The 20,584-nt window shown below is 46.4% G+C and overlaps 2 protein-coding genes and 1 long non-coding RNA gene across 4 annotated transcripts in view; 1 reads left to right on the forward strand and 2 right to left on the reverse strand.

Moving 5' to 3' along the window:
* The window catches only part of nipblb (NIPBL cohesin loading factor b), a 29,524-nt gene extending 21,556 nt beyond the window's left edge, over positions 1 to 7,968 (reverse strand). The window contains exons 1-10 of one of the 2 annotated variants that reach the window (XM_084687904.1): positions 7,665 to 7,968; positions 6,416 to 6,636; positions 4,721 to 4,870; positions 3,792 to 3,957; positions 3,389 to 3,489; positions 1,645 to 1,756; positions 1,400 to 1,551; positions 1,135 to 1,280; positions 926 to 1,016; positions 212 to 787 (exon numbers count right to left, since the gene is read on the reverse strand). In XM_084687904.1, the coding sequence (XP_084544030.1) occupies positions 212 to 787; positions 926 to 1,016; positions 1,135 to 1,280; positions 1,400 to 1,551; positions 1,645 to 1,756; positions 3,389 to 3,489; positions 3,792 to 3,957; positions 4,721 to 4,784 (1,408 nt within the window). In that variant the 5' untranslated portion in view covers positions 4,785 to 4,870; positions 6,416 to 6,636; positions 7,665 to 7,968. The remainder of the gene's footprint in view (positions 1 to 211; positions 788 to 925; positions 1,017 to 1,134; positions 1,281 to 1,399; positions 1,552 to 1,644; positions 1,757 to 3,388; positions 3,490 to 3,791; positions 3,958 to 4,720; positions 4,871 to 6,415; positions 6,637 to 7,664) is intronic. The other variant, XM_084687905.1, reaches the window with a different exon arrangement.
* LOC146236990 (uncharacterized) lies at positions 6,838 to 10,327 on the forward strand. The gene is made up of 2 exons (XR_014741038.1): positions 6,838 to 6,907; positions 9,905 to 10,327. It is a non-coding gene; the product is annotated as an uncharacterized LOC146236990 (long non-coding RNA).
* LOC146236991 (excitatory amino acid transporter 1-like) lies at positions 9,581 to 15,705 on the reverse strand. The gene is made up of 9 exons (XM_084687906.1): positions 15,567 to 15,705; positions 15,287 to 15,424; positions 13,823 to 14,027; positions 13,634 to 13,676; positions 12,446 to 12,717; positions 11,811 to 12,044; positions 11,262 to 11,456; positions 10,967 to 11,101; positions 9,581 to 10,019 (listed from the first exon to the last, which is right to left on the reverse strand). The coding sequence occupies exons 1-9, from the start codon at positions 15,703 to 15,705 to the stop codon at positions 9,809 to 9,811; spliced, it is 1,572 nt and encodes a 523-aa protein (XP_084544032.1). The 3' UTR covers positions 9,581 to 9,808.
* Positions 15,706 to 20,584: the final 4,879 nt, after the last annotated feature.

Raw genomic sequence — 20,584 nt, forward strand, 5'->3', positions numbered from 1 at the left:
GGAAGGAATGAGACGGTTAGAAAACTCACACCAACAAGAAAACTTATAAGCTGTGTGATATCGCCGTTTCATCTTATCTCAGGGTTAACAGTGACAGCCGCATGAACACACACACACACTCACACACACAAACACACACTCGCACTCACACACAGACACAGACACCCACTCACTCCTTTGCACACACACACACACACACACACACACACACCTTTATCCTGAACCTCCTTGGAGCAGCGCTCCCTCTCGATGGCCGACTCGCGCTCTATCCTCTCGATCTCGGCAAGCGCGTCCATCTCGGCGTCGTCGTACACCACGCCGCCCACCAGCACCCCCTGCTTGGTGTTCTGCAGCACGGGCACCTGCTGGTACCCCGACTGCTCCCCTGGCAGGCCCTGCCCCAGCCGGAGGGCCTGCTCCCCTGGCAGGCCCTGGCCCTGCCCCAGCCGGAGGGCCTGCTCCTGGCCCGTCCGAGAAAACGGCAGGCTGTTGTAGGCCAGCTCCGCGTCTTGGTCTGAGCCCTGCTCCGCTCCGGGGACAAGCTCTCCGGATTGGTCCATCTCGGAGGACTTGACCCGGGACAGTTTGAGGGTCAGCTTGGTGGAGTCTTTGGAGGGCGAGCTGACGATGTCGTACAGGGCGGCCTTGTCCAGCTGCTCCTTCTCCTCTTTGCTCAACTTCTTCTGCTTCTTCTTGCGGTCGGGGGAGTCGAGGAGGAGGTCGGGGGCTCCGTCGCGGGGGGACGTGTAGGGGGGAGGGGACTGGAGGATGAGCTGAGGACGGGACCCTGTCAAAACAACCCCCCCGAAAAAAAAACAACACCATGGTTTTAGGAAAAGACAACGGACAGATTGTCAGCCGTGCGTACTCGGCACGGAAATTTCTAGACGCTGTGTCGCAGGATGAGAGCTTGTAGGTGGGTCACCTTTGGGGGTTCCTTCACTCCCGGCAGGAGAACACTGAGACTGAGGTGATCGGAGAGAGAAGGAGGCGTTTCTCATGGAAGGGTCACTCTCCTTCAGGGAAACAAACAAGAGACAAAACAGTATGTCAGAAGATACACAAACGCAGACGGACACAAACAGACTTGACACGGTTCTCGCTCTTCAACCAGGTGAGGGTGATGAAGGGTACCTCATTCCCAAGTCTTTGGACAATGTTCATGTAGTCTTCGTTGGAGGCCTGTCTGGCGTTGTGATTCGCTGAGTTGCTCGACATCTGCCCGGAGACCTTGCTGTCGTGGATGTTCCTCATGCTGCCCGGAACCATGGGACTCGCGACTGAAACACAGAAATCTCAGAACCTGGCCGCCTACACAAACTCCCTCGGTTGTTTGGACACAAAGAAGAGGGTTCAGATCGTCTGCGTATTCCTTTGCGAGTCGCGGTCGTTCTCCTACCTTGCTGGATCTGTTGGTGCTGGGAGTAGCTGGGCGGGTGGGGGTAGTGCATGTAGCTGGCAGGGCTTTGAGGGGTGTAGGGGCTGGGCACAGGGCTGTTCTGCTGGGGCAGGAACCGCCCCCCCGACCCCGACTGTGGAGAGGCAAAGCGACTGTGGAAGGAGAGAAGTTTCGTTAGAAGGGCTCTCTTAACGGCTGGCTAGTCCGTAAGGACGTCTCCACTGGATAGCAAGCTGCTGTGATACCTAGAAGGGCTATGCGTGATAGTGGTTTGCTGGTAGTTGGTGGACGCAGGGCTTCCGTGCATGGAATTCTGGGACATCTTGTACTGAGGCATCATTGACTGCTGCAGAATACCTGATGAAGACATGAAGAGAAGCAAAGCAGATTAGAGAAGCAAATCAATCACATCAAAACTTATTTTCTGTAGCCCTTCTTACAGGCAAGACGGCCAAACAGACGGCTTCACATATACCCCTGGAACAGGGCCAGAAGCAACCTTAACCCTCAAGGAAGACGAGGGAAAACTCCCAGGAAAATAAGACAGGAAGAAATGGCTGCTCTCCTGGCCGGAGGAACTCAGCACAAGTTCCTCTCATCCAGGAGGACAGGAGCTCCTTTAGAAGCAGCAGGTGGATCACTACAGCACCAGATCCCACGCTACTCATGTCCCCACATACAGTTTGTGTATGTGGGAGGGAAAAAAGACATATATATAAGGAGCCCAGAGTCGGGCTAGTAATCAGAAGGTCGCCAGTTCGATTCCCGGCTGTGCGACATGATGTTGTGTCCTTGGGCAAGGCACTTCACCCTACTTGCCTCGGGGGGGAATGTCCCTGTACTTACTGTAAGTCGCTCTGGATAAGAGCGTCTGCTAAATGACTAAAATGACTAAAAAAATATATATATATGATATTGATTATAGGTAATGCGTGAGTAAATAAGCCAAGAGCAGAACTAGAGTTCAGCGCTATGTAGGGAGGTTGTAATAACAGCCATCCACACATTGCTTGACTCGTCACAACATCAGAGCTGCGGAAACGGCCCCAGGCCTCTAGCTCCATCACAACACGGTTCATCCTGGCAGCCAGCACTCCCCCGGTCTTACGGTCTCTGGGGTTAACACACTTGGCTTGCCCGGCCAAGGCCGCCGACGACACAAAACCAATCCACTCCACTCCAACGAAGAAGACGACAAAGACGACAAGCTGTTCGTTTAAAGCAGCTTTGAGGGTTAGCGCAACAGCAGTCTCAGCTTAGGAGCGTCTGGGAAACGGAACGTTTTAAAATCGACCACGTGTGGCAGATTTGGACATTTATAAAACGATCAGGCCACGGTGATGCTTCCAAGATGTTGGAAAAGGGTTCAGCCTGGGTCTTTTCTCAACGTGTCCAGCTATCTGTAGGGACATTCAGTTATGTGTCCAGTCTCCAGATATTGAATCTGACACTGGCACCTGAACCGATGGGCCTACACACTTCCTTGATTTTGTCCCTGTGCCATCAATTGCATCCACCGCCTCTTCTCTCTACACAAGCTACCAGACAACAGTATCTCAAACTGTCATCCTTTCTCTCTCGGATGATTCATGAGTGTGAGTCGAGCTGACTACAATGAAAGAGAACTACCTCAGAGCTTACAAATTGAGCATCGATCAATGAAACACAATAATAATTGGAAAATAATAATGATACTAATAAGCCAGGCCACTCAATCCAACCGGAGCTCCTATCCAATCACAGTCTTCAAAAAAACATAAGAGACAAGCCAAACTAGCCCTTGCAAAGTTTGACCCAGAAAGCATCGAATGAGCAGATTCACTAGGAAAGCCGACAAAGGGCGTGTGACTCATTAGGCCGTGCATCGCACTCCACTGCCGAGTCAGAGAACAATGTCTGTGCATGTCTCCTCCCTCCCTCCCTCCCTCTCTCTCTCCCTCCTTCCCTCAGCCCTGACAGGAATGAGCACAGGTGTGGGTGCAGGCCTACTTTTCTCCCTGAAGATGTTAGGGCTCCTGGACAGCACGGTCTGCAGCAGCACGGGAACGTCTCCCTCTGGGTCATCACTGCCCAGGTTGTCCTTCAACTCTCTGTCGTGGCAAAGAGGGAAGAGCGAGAGATCAGTCAGCAAGGTTACACAAAACGCCAGGACGTTAACCTTTGATGATACGACCCTCAAACATCAACACACATGCATAGCCCTGGCACTATAACTTTAAGTGTCATCTTTTAAGGTTCATTTATGCTTTAGGAAATCTCTGTCTACAGAAGATAGACTTTATAGACTATTCACAGGTTTCACTTGTAAAACAGACATGCTGGGTAGGTCCTTGTCCTGAACGGAGTTGAATCTTGCTGGAAGGGCTGGAAGTGGAGGCAGAGGGGTACTCACATGTGCTCGGTGGAGACCTGGTTGAGGCTGTGGACCAGCTGGGACACCAGGTTCTCGTCCTGGCAGCCCAGCAGGCAGTTGACCTCCTCTGCGACCCTCCCATTGTACAGCAGGCTCTTAGTGGTGGTGGCGGGGAGAGGGGAGGGCAGGGGCAGCTGGTTTAACACTGTAAAGACATTCAGGCAGAGTACGTCAGAGTGGAGGAACACACTAAGGAAGTCAAATTCCATCCTGCAAAGCTGCAAATTGAACACAAAAATTCACTTTGGATAAAAGTTTCTGCTAAACAAATCCATGTAAATGAACTGGTTGAAAGTAGTAGAATTTGAAACAGTAATGGAATAGTTAGCTATTTCAGAACCTAACAACGTAAACAACAGCTCACATAAGAGCTAATAAAATCCAATGCAATCCAGACAATGAGACTCGGAAACAAATATTACAATCTCATTAATTGGCTGCGTTGATTGCATGCTCCAAATATCAAGACTGCAATATTCATGTGCAGAACATTAATGTTTCATTACAACAAGAAATAAAAGAGAGCCATTAAAGCACAGCAGCTGAAACAAGCTAGCAGTGGCAAATGCCAGGTCATTAGTGAAAGCTTCACAATGACATGCCTCCTAAAAATAATCCAAAATAACAACGTGCTTCTGGAGTAAAGTACAACCACGTCAAACTTCTTCCTGTAGCCTTAACCTCACAGCATAATGACATCGCTCAACATCAGAAACTTTGTGATTTTATATTTGCATGGATTTCTGATCTTCGTCTGTGCAACCTATTAGCTACAGACTATGGGTAGTTATGCTCCAATAATACGAGTCACCTTTTAACTGTGTAACCCAAGAGAGGATCTTCCGTTCCTGTGCTACATCGAAGCTGCAAGTGAGTAAAACAAGAGGCCGAAGAGCTGCTATACTTACGATCTGTGAGGCTAGCGATCCCAGCAAGAGTAGTGATGGGAACATGAGGCATATCCCCATTCATGCTGAAGATGGGGGTGGGGGGGTCGTGTCGATGCACAGGTTGCTCAATGTCGTCGCCTTCCGACGGTTCTTCACATCTCCCAAACGCTGTGGAACACAGAGAGATAGAGATGGGCTGAAGCATTGAGGGTTGTCTGGTCTATTCATCCCCCTCCCACATGAGAAACAGTTAAGTCCTGACAAACTGAAGCATGCCAAAGCCTCTGTGAAGTAGCCAGGGATTTTCTATTAAGCTATAATGATATAGGACGATGTTTCGGCAGACAGTAGCAGTGGGCTCACAATAGTTAGTTAGACGGGGGAGTGACAAGCCTGGGGGCTGCACAGCCACATTAATAATAGTGGATTATGTATGTTACTATGGTGTTCTACAGTGCACAAAGTTCTGAAGTGCAACTCAATGCATTGAGACTGAAAGGGAACTTACTGCAATTTATTCAAAAACGTAATAATCATCAGGAGATGGGAAGTTCAATTGGAACTGTGGAAATGTGCTGAAAACTGTTAGCGACTTGGCTAAAAGGAATGTTAGTATTTTCTGTTGAATGGCTACCTCAAGATCAAATAAGTTGGGCCTGTTTCACCAAATCAATCACAATCTCTCACCACTGTTGACTTTAAAAACTAAATCGTGTTTACATCAGGTATTTTCAGTTTAACTGGCTGGAGGGATCCTACAACTAAAGTAGCCGTTTACAGATGGCCTACTAGGCAGTGTTTGCTAGACAGCAGGCTAACGTTAGCTAACTATTGTTTGAATCGTATCTACAATGACTCGCTAGCGAACTCGTTGAGTAGTTATTGCTGCACAATTACCTGGTCATTCAGTTATATTTTGCACCAGGCATGGAAGGAATGGGTTTCGATGTTGATTGTGTTAGCTACCTCGATTACATCAAAAGAGGGTTGACAGCAATTTGGATTCGTGAACTCTTGTTTTCACTCTCCTCAGTCCAGGTTGACAGTCGCTAGCTAGCTAGCTAGTCATTACACATCTGGCTGAGCAGGGTTAGCAAGATTGTAGCTGGCTAAGGTTTTAAAACGGTCTTATACATAAACATGTGTTTATAGATTTTAAGTGCACACTGATTGCGAAATATTGTAGCTAGTTGACTAGCTATCACACCTAATTAGTGTTAATGTACGCTAGGTACATGAAAATATCCCACTGCGCAGGAACGTCATGCATCCAAGTTAGCTATCGTTAGCTAGCTCACGAGCTAATGAATGCAACCGAGGATGCAACCATATCACTGCTCGCTATGCTAGTTAGCTTGGCCAAATCGAATCATTCTTCGTAAATCAAGCGCGTTCATTGCTGTGTTTTCATCATACACACTGTGGATGATACCCTAGCGGCCTACATCGGCGTATGGCTATCTTAAACTGGACATCGGACTGGCCTGGGTAAGGGTCACCCCGACCCAACACTTAGCGTTTGCAAGGTAGCTAACAGCCAACAGAGACCCCCCTTTCTGGGTCCATTATTTAGTGGCTAGACAAATGCCCAACATGTAGCTAATGTTAGCTGGCTAGCTAGCCAGCAAAGTAGCATTCGCCAGCACAGCGTGAAACCAATAGGGATTGTTTCATGAAAGGGTTATAGAGCCGGACTTGTGCGATCATATTTACCTCAGGGTGTGTTGATAAAAAGAAATGGTTGCAAACGGGGTTGGATCCGTGTCTCTAGCTCCCTCTCCGTTCTACAGCTCTAACAGCTCCTCCGAGTAATAATATAACAACAATAATCCGGGTCGGGAGGGTTCGATCTTCTTCTTTCTCAATGCAAACATGTATGCTTAAAGGGGGGAAACATCCTTCAAACCGGTCTCCGGCCGGTACATCCCCAACGCCTGCAGGGGAATAATGAAAATTCCGACTAGTTTCGGAAAACAATCAACTGAGAAAAACAGAAAGGCTATTGACGCGGTGATAAAAGGCATCCACTCAGACGCTCCCCCTCTCTCGCAGAACAAAATGCCGACCGGAAGAACTGCTGCAGGAATAACTCCCTCCACCGGCGCCAAACCTACTAGCAACCAGAGTGGCTGCGACCCGTATGCTTCCGCCGCTTGAGAGTTGCATCGGAGCTGTAACTCAATGCTCCGTACTCAGTTCATCATAGTAAGTTTTTTTAAATCATATCACCTTAAAATGTAATTTTAACCGTACCACGATTAGTACTAAAGAAATGGTCTGACTGACTCGGTCACAGGTGTGGGAATCCTGAAGTGTGGTCTGAAACTGCGCAAGATACAGGACAGGGGTTTGTAGTTAATTCAGTGGTCTGTCCATTGACCAAGTTGCTGAGATCCAGACTAAAAGTTGTAGAAACTACGGCAGAAGAGGTTATGACCAGAAGTTAGAAGTAACCAGTTGACTAGGCGCAGTAGCTAACTAGGCTGACTTGCTAGGATTTGAGCACTTTTTATTGCTACTACGGCAGCCTGAAAAGCCGGAATTTAAAAAATCATAATCGCTGCTGTACAGTAGTCTAACTTTGTACTGTTACATATCAATGGTAAAATTATTTGGGGTAATCAAAAGACATTCATCCAAATCAAACTCAATACACGAGCCCCCTCTAGTGTCCAGAAAATAGGGTGGGAAAGGCTACGGTAGAAAACTAATAACAAGCTTACTAGTCTAGTAGCCTAGTACTAGTAGTAGAACAGTACTGCTGCTGTCGGAACGTCCACTGACTGTACAGTACTAGAACCGTAAAGTTACTGTAGCTGTAGTACTGTAGCTAGTACACAAAGTTGCCCGTGAAACCGAGTGATGCAAGTCGAAGATAAAACAATTAGCACTAGTTAATTATTAGTTAGAATCTTACTCCAGTAGGGTAGCGACTAGTTGATTTAATTAGGCATTACTGTACCTTCATCTCCCAACACCCATCAAGATACTGTAGTTAGCTAGCCAGCTACTGTAGTGCTATGCAGTACCTAGAGACCCCAGCCGGCTAGCCTACTACAGAACTGTAACTGATGGCAGTTGGCAAATTTCTTCAATAGCCACTTATTAGGTAACGAATAAGTTGTTTGCCAGCAACATAACCCAAATTCCAAGCTTCTAGACCATCTTTTCTTTAACTTATGGATTTAAGTACGTTATTTGGCGTCTCTTGGTTGAAGTGTGTCAAGCCATGACTGTTGACTGTTCAATTTTAAAAATCTGGCGCGCGCTTGGTCGACCTTTTCAATTGGAACTTTGTGCTTGAAGATAGGCTACCCGGTTCTCATTAGAGGCAGGGTCGGTGATGTTGTTGAGACGCATAGCCTATTTGTTGACCCACACATCTAAAGTTAAGACAGCAAAATGAAATAAATCCGATATTCTTTCAAACGAAACCGATTTATTTAGTTTCACTTTCAAACCTTTAGATTTAGTAGTTGCTATGTCAAGTTTATTTCAGTAAACATGACAAAAAGTGCATCACAACAACATTACCGACCCTGCCTTTAAATCAACCCTAAATAGCCTAATACACTAGCATTAAAAAATATATATTGAAAATGTCCATAATATTCATATGTAATCTATTTAATTTACGAAACTCCAGCTTTGTAAGAAGGATGGCATTAAAAGTCAAATCATTAAATAAGGTTGTTGTTGCGTCAATATTCCACCGCTAGGTGGCAGCATCAGTCTTCAATTCACTGCTAGGCACATAGACCACCCCTCTGGATAATCGAGTTCCTATCTAAACGTAATAAAACTACTTTACATTATTACGTTGTAAGAAAACTGCGGCATTTCCTTGTTTTTCAACACAACGTCAACGTTCTTATTATAAACGTTTTAACGTTTTAATCTCCACAAAGGGAAGGCGTGTGACTATTGTTTTTTTTGTTGTTGTTGTGCAATTGTAGGTCTATATAATTTTTATACTAAGGTAACAGTTTAGCCTGCATAATTTGTGGGCCATATATAATTAGATTTAATGAGAACTTGAGGTATTTTCAAGCAGCAAGTTCTTGTTTTTATTGCAGCAGCAATATAGACACTTACAGCTTTAACATTTTTTCTAAATTTTATTCAAAACGTTATTTTTCAAAGACATGCCCCATTCATAACTTTTTGAACGATAAGTTTGACAGAAACTGGATTTACAGAAACTTAACCAAAATGTATGAAAAGAGAAAGGAAAAGACACAATATAAACAGCCCTGTAAATGAATATCTAATCTCCCGACACTGATATTACAGAAGACATTCACGTCATTTATTAATCTACAACTAATTCACACAATATCTACATTAAATCTGTTCACAAAGTCTACTCATTTATAAAGTACACTTCTTATGTTGTAAGCTGGTTGCTCATTCATTTGATTTCTGATATTGTGGGCAACTTCGTTGAGGGGTTAATGGTAGAAATGTTTGATAGTAATAGTGAATATAATATGATAAATCGTTCTTCATAGTTTGTCCATGTTAATACAAGTAGCAATGTTTTATTCATATTAAAGTTTGCAGAACAGTGATATTTTACCCAATTTTCCCTCAAAAAATGGATTTACTATTAACCTCCTCAAGATTTACGTAAATATATTATAAGGGTATTACGTAGTCTTAACTTTCTTTCCTTCTGAATAGCCAGCATATTATTAAATGTGGCTTTATTAACACACACACACACACACACACACACACACACACACACACACATACATGGCGAGAAACCTTTCAAATAACACAAACCTCTACAATGGGAAAAGGCCTATGTTTGTTCTGTATTGATGAGAGTATTCATATCTTGGATAAGTCACTTTAATATGACAACACATCAAAATCTAAGTTGACACAAGAATTTCAATGTTATGAAATGACTTGCTTGCATGAATAATAATGCAGTGACTACATGGAAAACCACCAAGAACATAAAACAAAAAGAAACCCTAACATTTATCATTACAAAATAACCACAATAAGCAACAAGAGAAACACCAGCAGGTTAGTACTAGGACACACAACGCCGTGTTGTTTACAATCTGAAAAGTTCTGAAACCGAGGAAAAGCCTACATCTTGGTGTCACCGTGACAACGTTTATCATTATCGTAGTCGTTCTCCTGAGAGATGAGCCGATACGGTTTCTTCCTCTCCTTCTCCTCCAGTACGGCGTTACCCATCTCCACATCTTTGCTCTGCAGTTCGTGTCTGGACAGAAACTCCACGATGCCGGCGCCGATGGAGTCCCCCAGCACGTTAGTGGTTGTGCGCAGGCGGTCACTATGGGAACAGGAGACCAGAGGATGGATACAGTCATCCAGGAAGATGGCGTTACGTGCAGAACAGGAAAACAAGGGGAAGAAAAAGCTGCAGGGACAGGGGGGAATTTACGAGCAAAGCCCCCCCCCCACCCACCCCCAAATGGAATACTGAGCCCCCCATTATCTTAGCTATAAGTTTCTAAAAGAAGCTATAGCCTATGCTATATGCCCCCTTGTGGATACCAAATGCCTGCCGATCCGATTAGTTCTGGAGTTGAGCCTGTGCAGGGAATATATCTCAGTTGATTTAAAAAGAAAACCCTTTCAGTGCCTGTGGGTCTTGTTAAGTAGAACAGTCGACATTCACCTATTTTTGGTCACCTATTCACCTAATTGCTGCTCACTGTCTGAATGGTGTGGACAGGAAGTAGGTCCCAGGAGTCACACTTCCTGTCCACTGGAGTAGTCAGAACACTGGAGCAGACTGGACCTCCCTATTGGCTACTTCAGGTTCTAATCACTGCTGGAAGCTTCTCTGTTTTGATCTTGTGAAGCTTTGACTCAGTCTGCACATGTAGTCCATCCCAGTTAACAGAGAGTGGAATTTTTTCTTATTACCCAATTAGCCAGTGTAGTTTCTGGGAAGGGGATTGTAATTGAAATGATTAATTTGGGCAACCTAATTATGTTTCTATGTTAAAACTCAATGCAAAAAATGTGATTCAAAAAAAGGACAATGTAGAGCGAGACTCAAGAGATAAAAGACAAGTGTGTCACTAGGGTGGTCGTAGACAAAGGGAAATCGACCTTTAAAACTAGAACTGATTCTATAGTGCTCACATGTTCAACTTCTGACTACAAACTGGGGACTTTAACAACTTTAGTTGACAATGTAGATAGTTCATAGTTTCATGTGCTGGATATGATTGTATAGTGCCGGCAACAGTCATTTACGGAATGACTCACAGGAACCAATCGACAGCAATGATGAGGGTGATGTCATCGGTGGGAAGTCCGACGGAGGTCAGCACAATCACCATGGTGACCAGACCAGCCTGCGGGATCCCAGCAGCTCCGATGCTGGCGGCCGTGGCTGTGATGCTGCGGGACAACACACAAGCATCGGCTCTTCCTATTAGTCTCCCACATACATGCACGCATATATACACATACATATACTGTACACGCATACACGTAGTCAAAAATATACTGTACTCGCATACACGTAGTCAAAAATCATGTTGCCGCTAATCATTCTGACCTTATTGTGAGGATCTGACCGAAGTTCATTTCCACGTCGTTGACCTGGGCGATGAAGATGGCCGCCAGAGCTTCGTACAGCGCTGTCCCATCCATGTTGATGGTGGCGCCCACCGGCAGCACAAACCGTGTCACGCGCTTGTCCACCTTGTTGTTCTCCTCCAGGCATTTGAATGTAACGGGCAGAGTCGCGGAGCTGAGTGGAAGAAGTGGTAGAAATATGGGGGGTCAGATGGCTGAGCGGTTAGGGAATCGGGCTATTCATCAGAAGGTTGCCGGTTCGATTCCCGGCCGTGCTAAATGATGTTGTGTTGTTGGGCAAGGCACTTCCCCCTACTTGCCTCGGGGAGAATGTCCCTGTACTTACTGTAAGTCGCTCTGGATAAGAGCCTCTGCTAAATGACTAAATTTAAATAACAGGCACATGAACAGATTGGGCCGGTGTCATTTAGAACACCAACACGCTAAACAGTAGCCTCGATTCGCAACGTCGGTGAACTACGCTCGCGGAGACGTTGTGGTTCCGAGCCAAAGGCGAGTGGACGCCTACCTGGAGGAGGTCCCCAGGGCGGTGATGAGGGCCTGCAGCAGGCCGGCGATGAAGAGGAAGGGGTTGAGGCGCGTGATGGCAAAGTACAGGAGGGGCAGGATGAGCACTCCGTGGATCAGCAGGCCAATGATGACCGTGATGGTGTACATGGCCAGCTGGCCGCCCATCTGGGTGATGTCATCCATTTCCACGATCTTCCCAGATATCAGGAACAAGATGCCCACTGGGGCATACCTGGAGGGGGAGGAGCGGAAAGGAGGGGGAGGATTGTCCCAGGGTTAGTCTCTCTGGACGGATCGTGGCCACGCAAGTGTCAAAGTCACCCATCCGTGTAAACCTGCCTGCTGTTATGAGATCACAGCAACGCATTGAGGGCGAAAGGCTAATAAGTTACTTCAGAGTAAAATCGTTTGTTGAGAGAGACAAACAGAGAGAGACAGACAGAGAGACAGACAGAGAGACAGACAGAGAGACAGACAGAGAGAGAGAGAGAGAGAGAGGGCACCACAGGGACTGGGGCAGTCCTGGGCTTTGTCAACATCCATACCATAGCATTCAAACACAACATACACAGTCATACTATTAAATCTCTACATACGTTAAATGTGATGATCGCATGACAAATGAATGCCCACCACATGATCAGGGCCACCAGCTTCATGATGGCTTCGTTGAGGCTGTCGAAGAAGTCCCTGAGCACCTGGCCCTGCTCCTTCATGCTCCCGATGATGAGGCCGAACCCCATGGAGAACACCACCAGGCCCAGGGCGTTCACCCCGCTCACCGACCCCGGCACGGGGATCACCTCCTCCCGCCGCAGCTCCTGCGTGCCGTTGGTCAGGTTGAAGACGCTGTCGTTGACCGTCACCGTTACCGTGACGATGCGCTTCCCGTATTTGGTTTTGAACTTTGGAGGGGGGGTGGTGGGGCAAGAGTTTTGTGAGACAACAACTGAAGAGAATGTTTAGAGAGATATCAGATTTTACTCTCTTAAATGCTAACCAGTACTGTAACCATCACTCATTCTTTTTCTGGGAAATGTCTTATGCCTGATAAAGATGCATATTTAGTCCGTAAAAAGACGAGCTTTCAGACAAGGTACTGGATAACCGTGGCCTGACTTGTACCCCTTGACAGAGAGACCAGCGAAGAGGAAGCAGCCAGTCGCGACCTCTCTGTGCAGTGAGCCGGAGGCCTCAACTGACCCTCTGGGGACACCGTCCGGTCCACAGGCCCCCATGGTCCCCTGCTGACACTCACAAGCCTCCCTTTTGTCCAGAGCCAGCGGACTGGTCTCCAGCCCTGGTGTCCAGGCCCTCCCTATTGTCTCTCACCCCCACCTCAGAGTGATTTCTGCCCGTTGAGCCTCTGTCTCTGCTCAGACTCCCCCCCCCCCCCCCCGGGACGGCCACTAATCCTTCACAACTTGAAACCGCCAAGAGGATAATGAGTCTGACAGAGGTAGTTTGTCGTGTCCACATGAGAGCAGAGGGCATGTTTTTGATTTGGCCTAAATGTCATTTCCAATCAAAGTGGAAATACTTTCAGTTTCTTAGGGGAAGGGGGGGGGGGGGGATTAGTTTGAAGCGGTTTAATGTTTGATGTGTATTATCGTTGAGATCTGTTTACTAACTGGGTCGATTTAATTACTGGTCAATTTCTATTGAAAGTTTAAAATGTTTGAGATTGTTTGTTATAATTCATTCAAGCCTTTGCATTCAGTCTTATAGGTTAAGCTCTACAAGCCATCAACCATAGCACTGGAGTGAATATCGCAATCAACAACCTGGAAACCATGAAGTGATAGTCATGTTATAATTTACCTGCTGTGTACAGGCTTGGACCAAGTTCGGTGGAAACATGTTTCTGAAATGAAAAACAATCATCACCATCATCATAAACATCCATAGTAAGTGAGTGGCCGTAAACAAAACGCCTTTCACCAGAGGCCTGTCCTTGCCCCATGCCCCCCAGCTCCAGCCCTGCATCCCCCCTCCCAGCCCGCCGCCCACCTGATGAGATCCAGGAAGGCGTCGATGGGGCTGACTTGCTCGATCTTCTGCTGTTTCCCAAACTCTGCCTTGGATCCTTTACCCGGGTGAATTATGAGGACGACCAGGATGCCCACGAAGACGGCGATGATGGTGGTGGTCATGTAGTACATGACGGCTCTCATGCCCATCTTGCCCGAAGCCTTGCTGTCCAAGGCGGCCATTCCTGGACAGGAAACAGAGGACATGCTTGACCTGACTCAGATACAGATCATCATCCTTGACATTGAATGGGGGGTAGTAGTGGCATTCCTGGGGCGCCACCGGTACTTTGCCGGATAAGCGTGAATACCATGTATCAGAATCAGAAGGGATTTTATTCGCCATGAGTGTTTTCACAAACAAGGAATTTACTTTGGCAGGGAGGTGCATACATTAAACATATAGGAATATTGAAACTTAAATATGTGGACTAACTATACAAAAGGAACAAAGTCTAGCTAATACTAAGGGGGGTCTAGCTAATACCAAGGGGGGTCTAGCTAATACTAAGGGGGGTCTAGCTAATACCAAGGGGATGTTGGTTGAGGTCTTTGCAGCTTCACTTAGAAATAGTCTAATAAAGCATGAAAATGCAATCATTGACAGGATGGGTGTGGCTCAGCGGTACAGCATGTGACTGCAGATTCAAATCCCCTCCACCGCATGTCGCTTTGGATGAAAGTGTCTAGTGCTAAATGAATACTTTACTAAATGTCTCTCTGTTAGTCTGTAGTGTCTGGAATGTTCCGCGGTGCATGTGAGGCAAAGGATAAAATTGTTTCTGTCATGGGGAGCTATATTGTTCACAGCGTGAGAGTGTTCTTCACAGTATTGCGAGACGGTCTGTTGTGGGAACTCCAATTAGTCCACAGAAGCGCTAAAAAGATCCATCCTTTGTACACAAGACGAAGGGTTTGGCTCTTATTGGACAAGCAGGGATGTCAGTTAACTACAATGGCTGCAGGTCAGAATCAGAAAGGGTTTTAATCGCCATGAAAGATTGCACAGACAAACTGCTCTGCAGGGCAACTCAACACGAGAAGCCATTTATCAACATGGTAACCGCTATTTGAACCTGGTCCGAAGGCCTCCTCGCATTGTCCTCAGAGGCTGTGTTGTCGTCAGCTGTGAAGGAGGGCTGTTCATCATCTGTCTGGGCTCTGGGAGGAGCCAGCACAGCACAGCACAGGCAGACAGAGGGAAGGCCTGCGATGCTGAAAGTGTCGTACCTGTGATGATGCTGACAGTGTCGTACCTGTGATGATGCTGACAGTGTCGTACCTGTGATGATGCTGATAGTGTCGTACCTGTGATGATGCTGACAGTGTCGTACCTGTGATGATGCTGATAGTGTCGTACCTGTGATGATGCTGACAGTGTCGTACCTGTGATGATGCTGATAGTGTCGTACCTGTAATGAGGCTGGAGACCAGCAGGTCCTACCTGTAATGAGGCTGGAGACCAGCAGGGGCAGCACCAGCATCTGCAGCATCCTCATCAGCAGCTCCCCGGGGAAGGAGAAGTACTTCACCTCTCGGTACGACATCTTATACGGACGCAGCGCAAAGCCCAGTATAATGCCTGGTCCAAGAGGGAAAAAGTTATTCCTGTTTACAGTGGGGCAGAGCGATCACGTAAGGGTGTGTGACATTTGTGTCTGCGTGCGAGAGAGAGAGAGAGAGAGAGAGAGAGAGAGAGAGGGTTTCAGAGGCACCCTACTCACCTATTATGACCGCGGCCACAGTGAAAAGGACAAAGGCGTGCTTCTTCAGGAAGGCCTGGACATCCTCCTTAGATATCTCCTCCACTTTCCTCTTGGCCTTCATGGTGCGTATATGGATGCTCTCCCTGAAGCGCTGCATCCTGTGGAGAGAACCCAGGGTATCTGTTACTGGGGGCTGAGGCTGTTACCAAGGAACGGGGCTGTTACCGGGCGGACGGGGCTGTTACCAGGGAGATGGGGCTGTTACCGGGGGGATGGGGCTGATACCGGGGAGATGGGGCTGTTACCGGGGGGATGGGGCTGTTACCGGGGGGATGGGGCTGTTACCGGGGGGATGGGGCTGTTACCGGGGGCCAGGGCTGTTACCGGGGGGATGGGGCTGTTACCGGGGGCCAGGGCTGTTACTGGGGAGATGGGGCTGTTACCGGGGGGATGGGGCTGTTACTGGGGGGATGGGGCTGTTACCGGGGGCCAGGGCTGTTACCGGGGGGATGGGGCTGTTACCGGGGGCCAGGGCTGTTACCGGGGGGATGCATCTGCACCATGCAGATAGGTATAGGTGTAATAGTTACAGGTGTAGATTAGTGGCTGTAGTTACAGATTAGGGTGTAATTACAGGTGTAGGTGTAGTTACAGGTGAGGGTGTAGTTACAGGTGAGGGGGTGCAGACAGGTAGGTGTAGGATGCAGATGGTGTTAAGATCACAGAGAATCAGAGATACAGATCTCATCTCAGTGCTCGCAGCCTCTGGAAGAATAATCAGCGCCGGTCCGAGCAATTTTGCAGGACCGGCGCCGCAAATTGGACCCCGGGAGCGCAAATCGGGGCGCCGCCCCCCAACCACAACACGGAAACATGACTTGGCGCGGTTGGCGCCCCCTGCTGGTAGTGCTGGATGGTTAATTAATGGATGCACTTGGGAAATGACCGCCCCTCTCTCTTCCCTCCCTCTCCCCTCCCTCCCTGCCTATGTCGCCTATAGGAAGGACCGGACCTGGGAATAATGCACACCATGGGAACAAATCTCCATGGTAACAAACTAAAAAATGCTCTGCATTTCAATACTTTTCCTCATCCTTTATCATCATCATGACATCATGATCAAAGAGTATTGTGCGAAAATAACAGACAAAGAAGAAGCCACTCTTGAAAACAAAGTTTTCCAGTCAAACTCCAAAGTAAGGTTCAACACAGTTAGATCCATCAATCCATTGGACCCTGGTGTGAAATTGCACCGCCCAGCAGGTGAAAAGGACAATATTCCATTCCTCCTCTGGGAATAATGAGTTTGCTGAATAATACATTTGTTACAAATATCAATTTGAATCTGAATAATGAAGCTGCATAGAATATAACACATACAACAGTTTAAAACTGACGATATTCTTTCTCGCTAATGAAAATAAAAATCCAGTCAAATAGAGGAAAATAACTTGACAAGTCAACAACAAAACTGAATAAGAAACTTCCAAAGAAAAGATAACGCAGGTAACCTTGCCAACCACTTTCACGTCATCCATGGGAAAATGGAACATGAATTGAAAACTATAAAAACATCTCACCTGGCTGGTGGAGTTGCTGCTCCTGTCAGAAGAACTTGTTCCTTGCTCTGGGTTGTGCTCAGACAGGGGGAAGCTCTGGCAAGGCTGCTGCTGTGTGGCAGAGGGTCGTAGAGGAAGACCGAGACCGAGAAAAGAAAGACAGAAAATGAGAGAGAGAGAGAGAGAGAGAGAGAGACTGGAAGATGCAGGGATGGAACAAAACGCACAGCGAACAGGAGGGGTGTGTATGTTCTGCTTTGGCATCCGAGGCAATCCCTCAAACTATCCAACTGAGAGGGAGGTGACTAGAGAGAAGGAGAGAGAGAGACATAGACAGAAAGAGAGAGAAGGAGAGAGAGAGACATAGACTGAAAGAGAGAGAGAGAGAGGAAGAGAGAGAGAGAGAGAGAGGGAAGGGAGGAGATCACAAACCATGTGGGAGATGGAGGCCCAGTCTCGCTGACACTGTTAATTCTTTCTCTGAGACTATTTCTGCGTCAGTCATTTACAGATACAAAAGCCGACACAGAACTGCCTGAATGAATGTCCTGCAGATGGACAGTGCATGGTGCACTTTCAAAGCCACACTCTTACTTACACACGCTCTCTATCTCTCTTACACACACACACACACACACACACGCTACTAAGACTAAGATGGAGGTAGCCTGAATGTATGCCGCCCATCACCAAGGGGGTTTGTGATGTTGTGGGTGTCGTTGCTGTGGAAGGATTCACAGCGGCTCATCTGAGACATGTTATAGTGCCACAGGGTGAGTGCCACTCCAGAAAGTCAATTATAGTTAGTTGGGAAAAAAGAAGAAAAACTAGTCCTGTGCTGATTGACTTCACTGTATGGAAAAACTAGTCCTTTGCTGATTGACTTCACTGTATGGAAAATCTGTCCCCCAGCGAAGAGGAGTATAATTAGTGAGAACCTCCCTGAAATCAGGCCACGTAACCTGTTATAAATAAAGCTCACAGCAAACTGTCAGATGAATGACTGGCTTCCTTGATGTATTCGTGAAGCACATGCTTTTTTTCCAAAATATTTTGTCAAACTTTAGAAAATTTTTGGGAGAGTTTTATTTATTTATTTATAATTTTCTTTAATCATTTTGACAAAATAATTTAGAAAAATCAATGTCACATCTTTTGTTAAACTTTCACAAAAACCTTTGAACAAAAAACATTTGAACAAAAGTTTCAAAATATTTATTTTATAACCTTTGAAAAAAAAATCACACTTCTTTTAAACACACAAATTGAAGGGAGAGAAAAGAGAGGACAGGAGAGAGATCATGCCACCAAATACAGATAAAAAAAACAAGTCTGGCTCGTGAGTAGATTGTACAGATATTTGTGTAAAAAATGTAAGGCGTGAAAATTAAATGTTGTCAGAAAAATAAATACTGAAGTAAAGTACTGATACCAGAAAAATATACTTGAGTAGAGAAACAAAGTATTTTGTATTTTGTTTCTTCCCATCTGTGCTGAGTAGAACCTGGTTAATCTTCATTGTAAATGTGTCTGGCCTTGTTCCCAGTGGAGCTCTCCTGCAGCATCGCATTACGTTTTATTAATATAGCAGAAGCTTCAATAACATGGGCTGGAAATAGTGCAGTAAAGAGTAAAGAGTAAAGCAGATAAACAACTGCCAGGAGTGCACAGGTACAGCAGTATTTCGACCAATCACGTTACGTCTCACTACATTTTCTGTGCCTACAGATGTACCTACTGACACCTGTTGGATGTAGGTGTGGCTTCTCTGCAGCCTCATTGAACCTGCAGCTGGCTACACCCTCGTCACTGTGAAACTGTGGATGTGATTGTGAACCTTACTGTATCTGTCTACAGAACGTCTTGTTTGGTCTTCCTTCATCTCAGTTATCTTTCTTATAGGCAGCCATCCAACATTGTAATTCAGTTCTGATGTTGTGACCACTGTAATACTTTTATACCTGTGCACTTATAGTCCTTGAATATCTGATGCACTTAGTATATGCACTGTTTAGAATAAAAACGTCTACTATAACGGAATAAATAAGTAAAACTGTAATGATTTGAAATAATTGTAGCCAACCTTTTGAACAAATCTGGTTCTGAATAATAGGCAGTGATCTTCAGAGATATCTGGGTGGTCGAGGTTTCTAAAACGTGTTTTCGAAGGAAGTCTAGCAATCTCACTCTCTCCGATGACACAAAGAGGAAATCATCTGAATGTTTGACATGTAGCTGGTAATAAATGGGGGAGAGGTCTTGCTGATGTGACCAGCAGCATGGAGGGTGTAATAAGCATGGGTTACCAGTAGAGGGCAGTGCTCCACCATCATTATTCTGATTATTGTTAGCTTACTCTCTCTCTCCTCTCTTCCCCCCCCCCCCTCTCTCTCTCCTCTCTCTCCTCTCTCTCTCTTTATCTTCTCTCTCTATCTCTCTCTCTCTATCTCTCTCTGCACGTCAACTTGGAAAGCCATGTGCCACGTTACCTACATTGCAATGACCTTGGTCCAGGGAGTGCATGCGCAGGGCATGCCATTGGCCTTATTAAAAGCTGTGTACATGTAAAGAGCCAGGGGCCCACTGCCAAGGTCAGAGAGAGTGAAAGAGTTCTGCTACCCGTCTCGTTGCGTAATAGCGTACACCTTCTGGCCCATATCGAGGGGTAGGGGAGCCTGAGATTTAAAAACAATTGGGAAACACATGCAGTCAGAGCAGGATTCTTGCAGACTAGTACACCCCGATACAAACCACAGTTCCGCAGGTCTAATAACACGACAGACACACCAAAGGGTCACGGTGAGGAGGGTTTGGCAAGAATCAAAGCCTTCAACCATACAGAAATACATTTCCACCATATCCACAGTATTCATGCATGAATAGACGCCTTATCATCTGTAAAAACACGTATCACATTCACTGGCATGTATGCTGACACACACACACACACACACACACACACACAGGTATGTATGCACACACAGGCACACGAACAAACAGAGAAGCACACACACACACACACCCATGAGAGCACGAGAGAGAGAGAGAGAGAGAGAGAGAGAGAGAGAGAGAGAGAGAGAGAGAGAGAGAGAGAGAGAGAGAGAGAGAGAGAGAGAGAGAGAGAGAGAGAGAGAGAGAGAGAGAGAGAGAGAGAGAGAGAGAGAGAGAGAGAGAGAGAGAGAGACAGAGAGCCCATGCCCTCCCTCCAAGGCTGCAGGACAGGACAGTGGAAATTTCCTCCTGCTACTACAGAGCATGCCCAGAAAACCAGCCTGTTCCAGTCCCCCTCGCTCACAGCCTGTCCCTCTATCGTCATGAATCTTAATTACCAGCTGGAATATGACATGTGACCGTGCGTCAGCACTGGTGGTTAGCGTTCACTGGGGGAAACTGGACACATGATACTGTAATGAACTATTGAGAAACAAAAATAGACTGGTAAAAAGAGCCTAATAGAAAAGTTATTTATGTTTATGC

The sequence above is a fragment of the Hypomesus nipponensis genome, chromosome 22, assembly GCF_054491055.1.
Source record: "Hypomesus nipponensis isolate SF chromosome 22, ASM5449105v1, whole genome shotgun sequence".
NCBI classification, from domain to species: Eukaryota; Metazoa; Chordata; class Actinopteri; order Osmeriformes; family Osmeridae; genus Hypomesus; species Hypomesus nipponensis.

Excerpts from the sequence above, each read along its gene's own strand:
- LOC146236991 (XM_084687906.1), bottom strand. The coding sequence starts at position 15,705 with ATGCAGCGCTTCAGGGAGAGCATCCATATACGCACCATGAAGGCCAAG. Across the intron at positions 13,677-13,822 it reads GCCTTCCTGGATCTCATCAG|AAACATGTTTCCACCGAACT; the intron begins GTGGGCGGCGGG and ends TTTTCATTTCAG. Across the intron at positions 11,457-11,810 it reads GCCCTGGGGACCTCCTCCAG|CTCCGCGACTCTGCCCGTTA; the intron begins GTAGGCGTCCAC and ends TCTTCCACTCAG.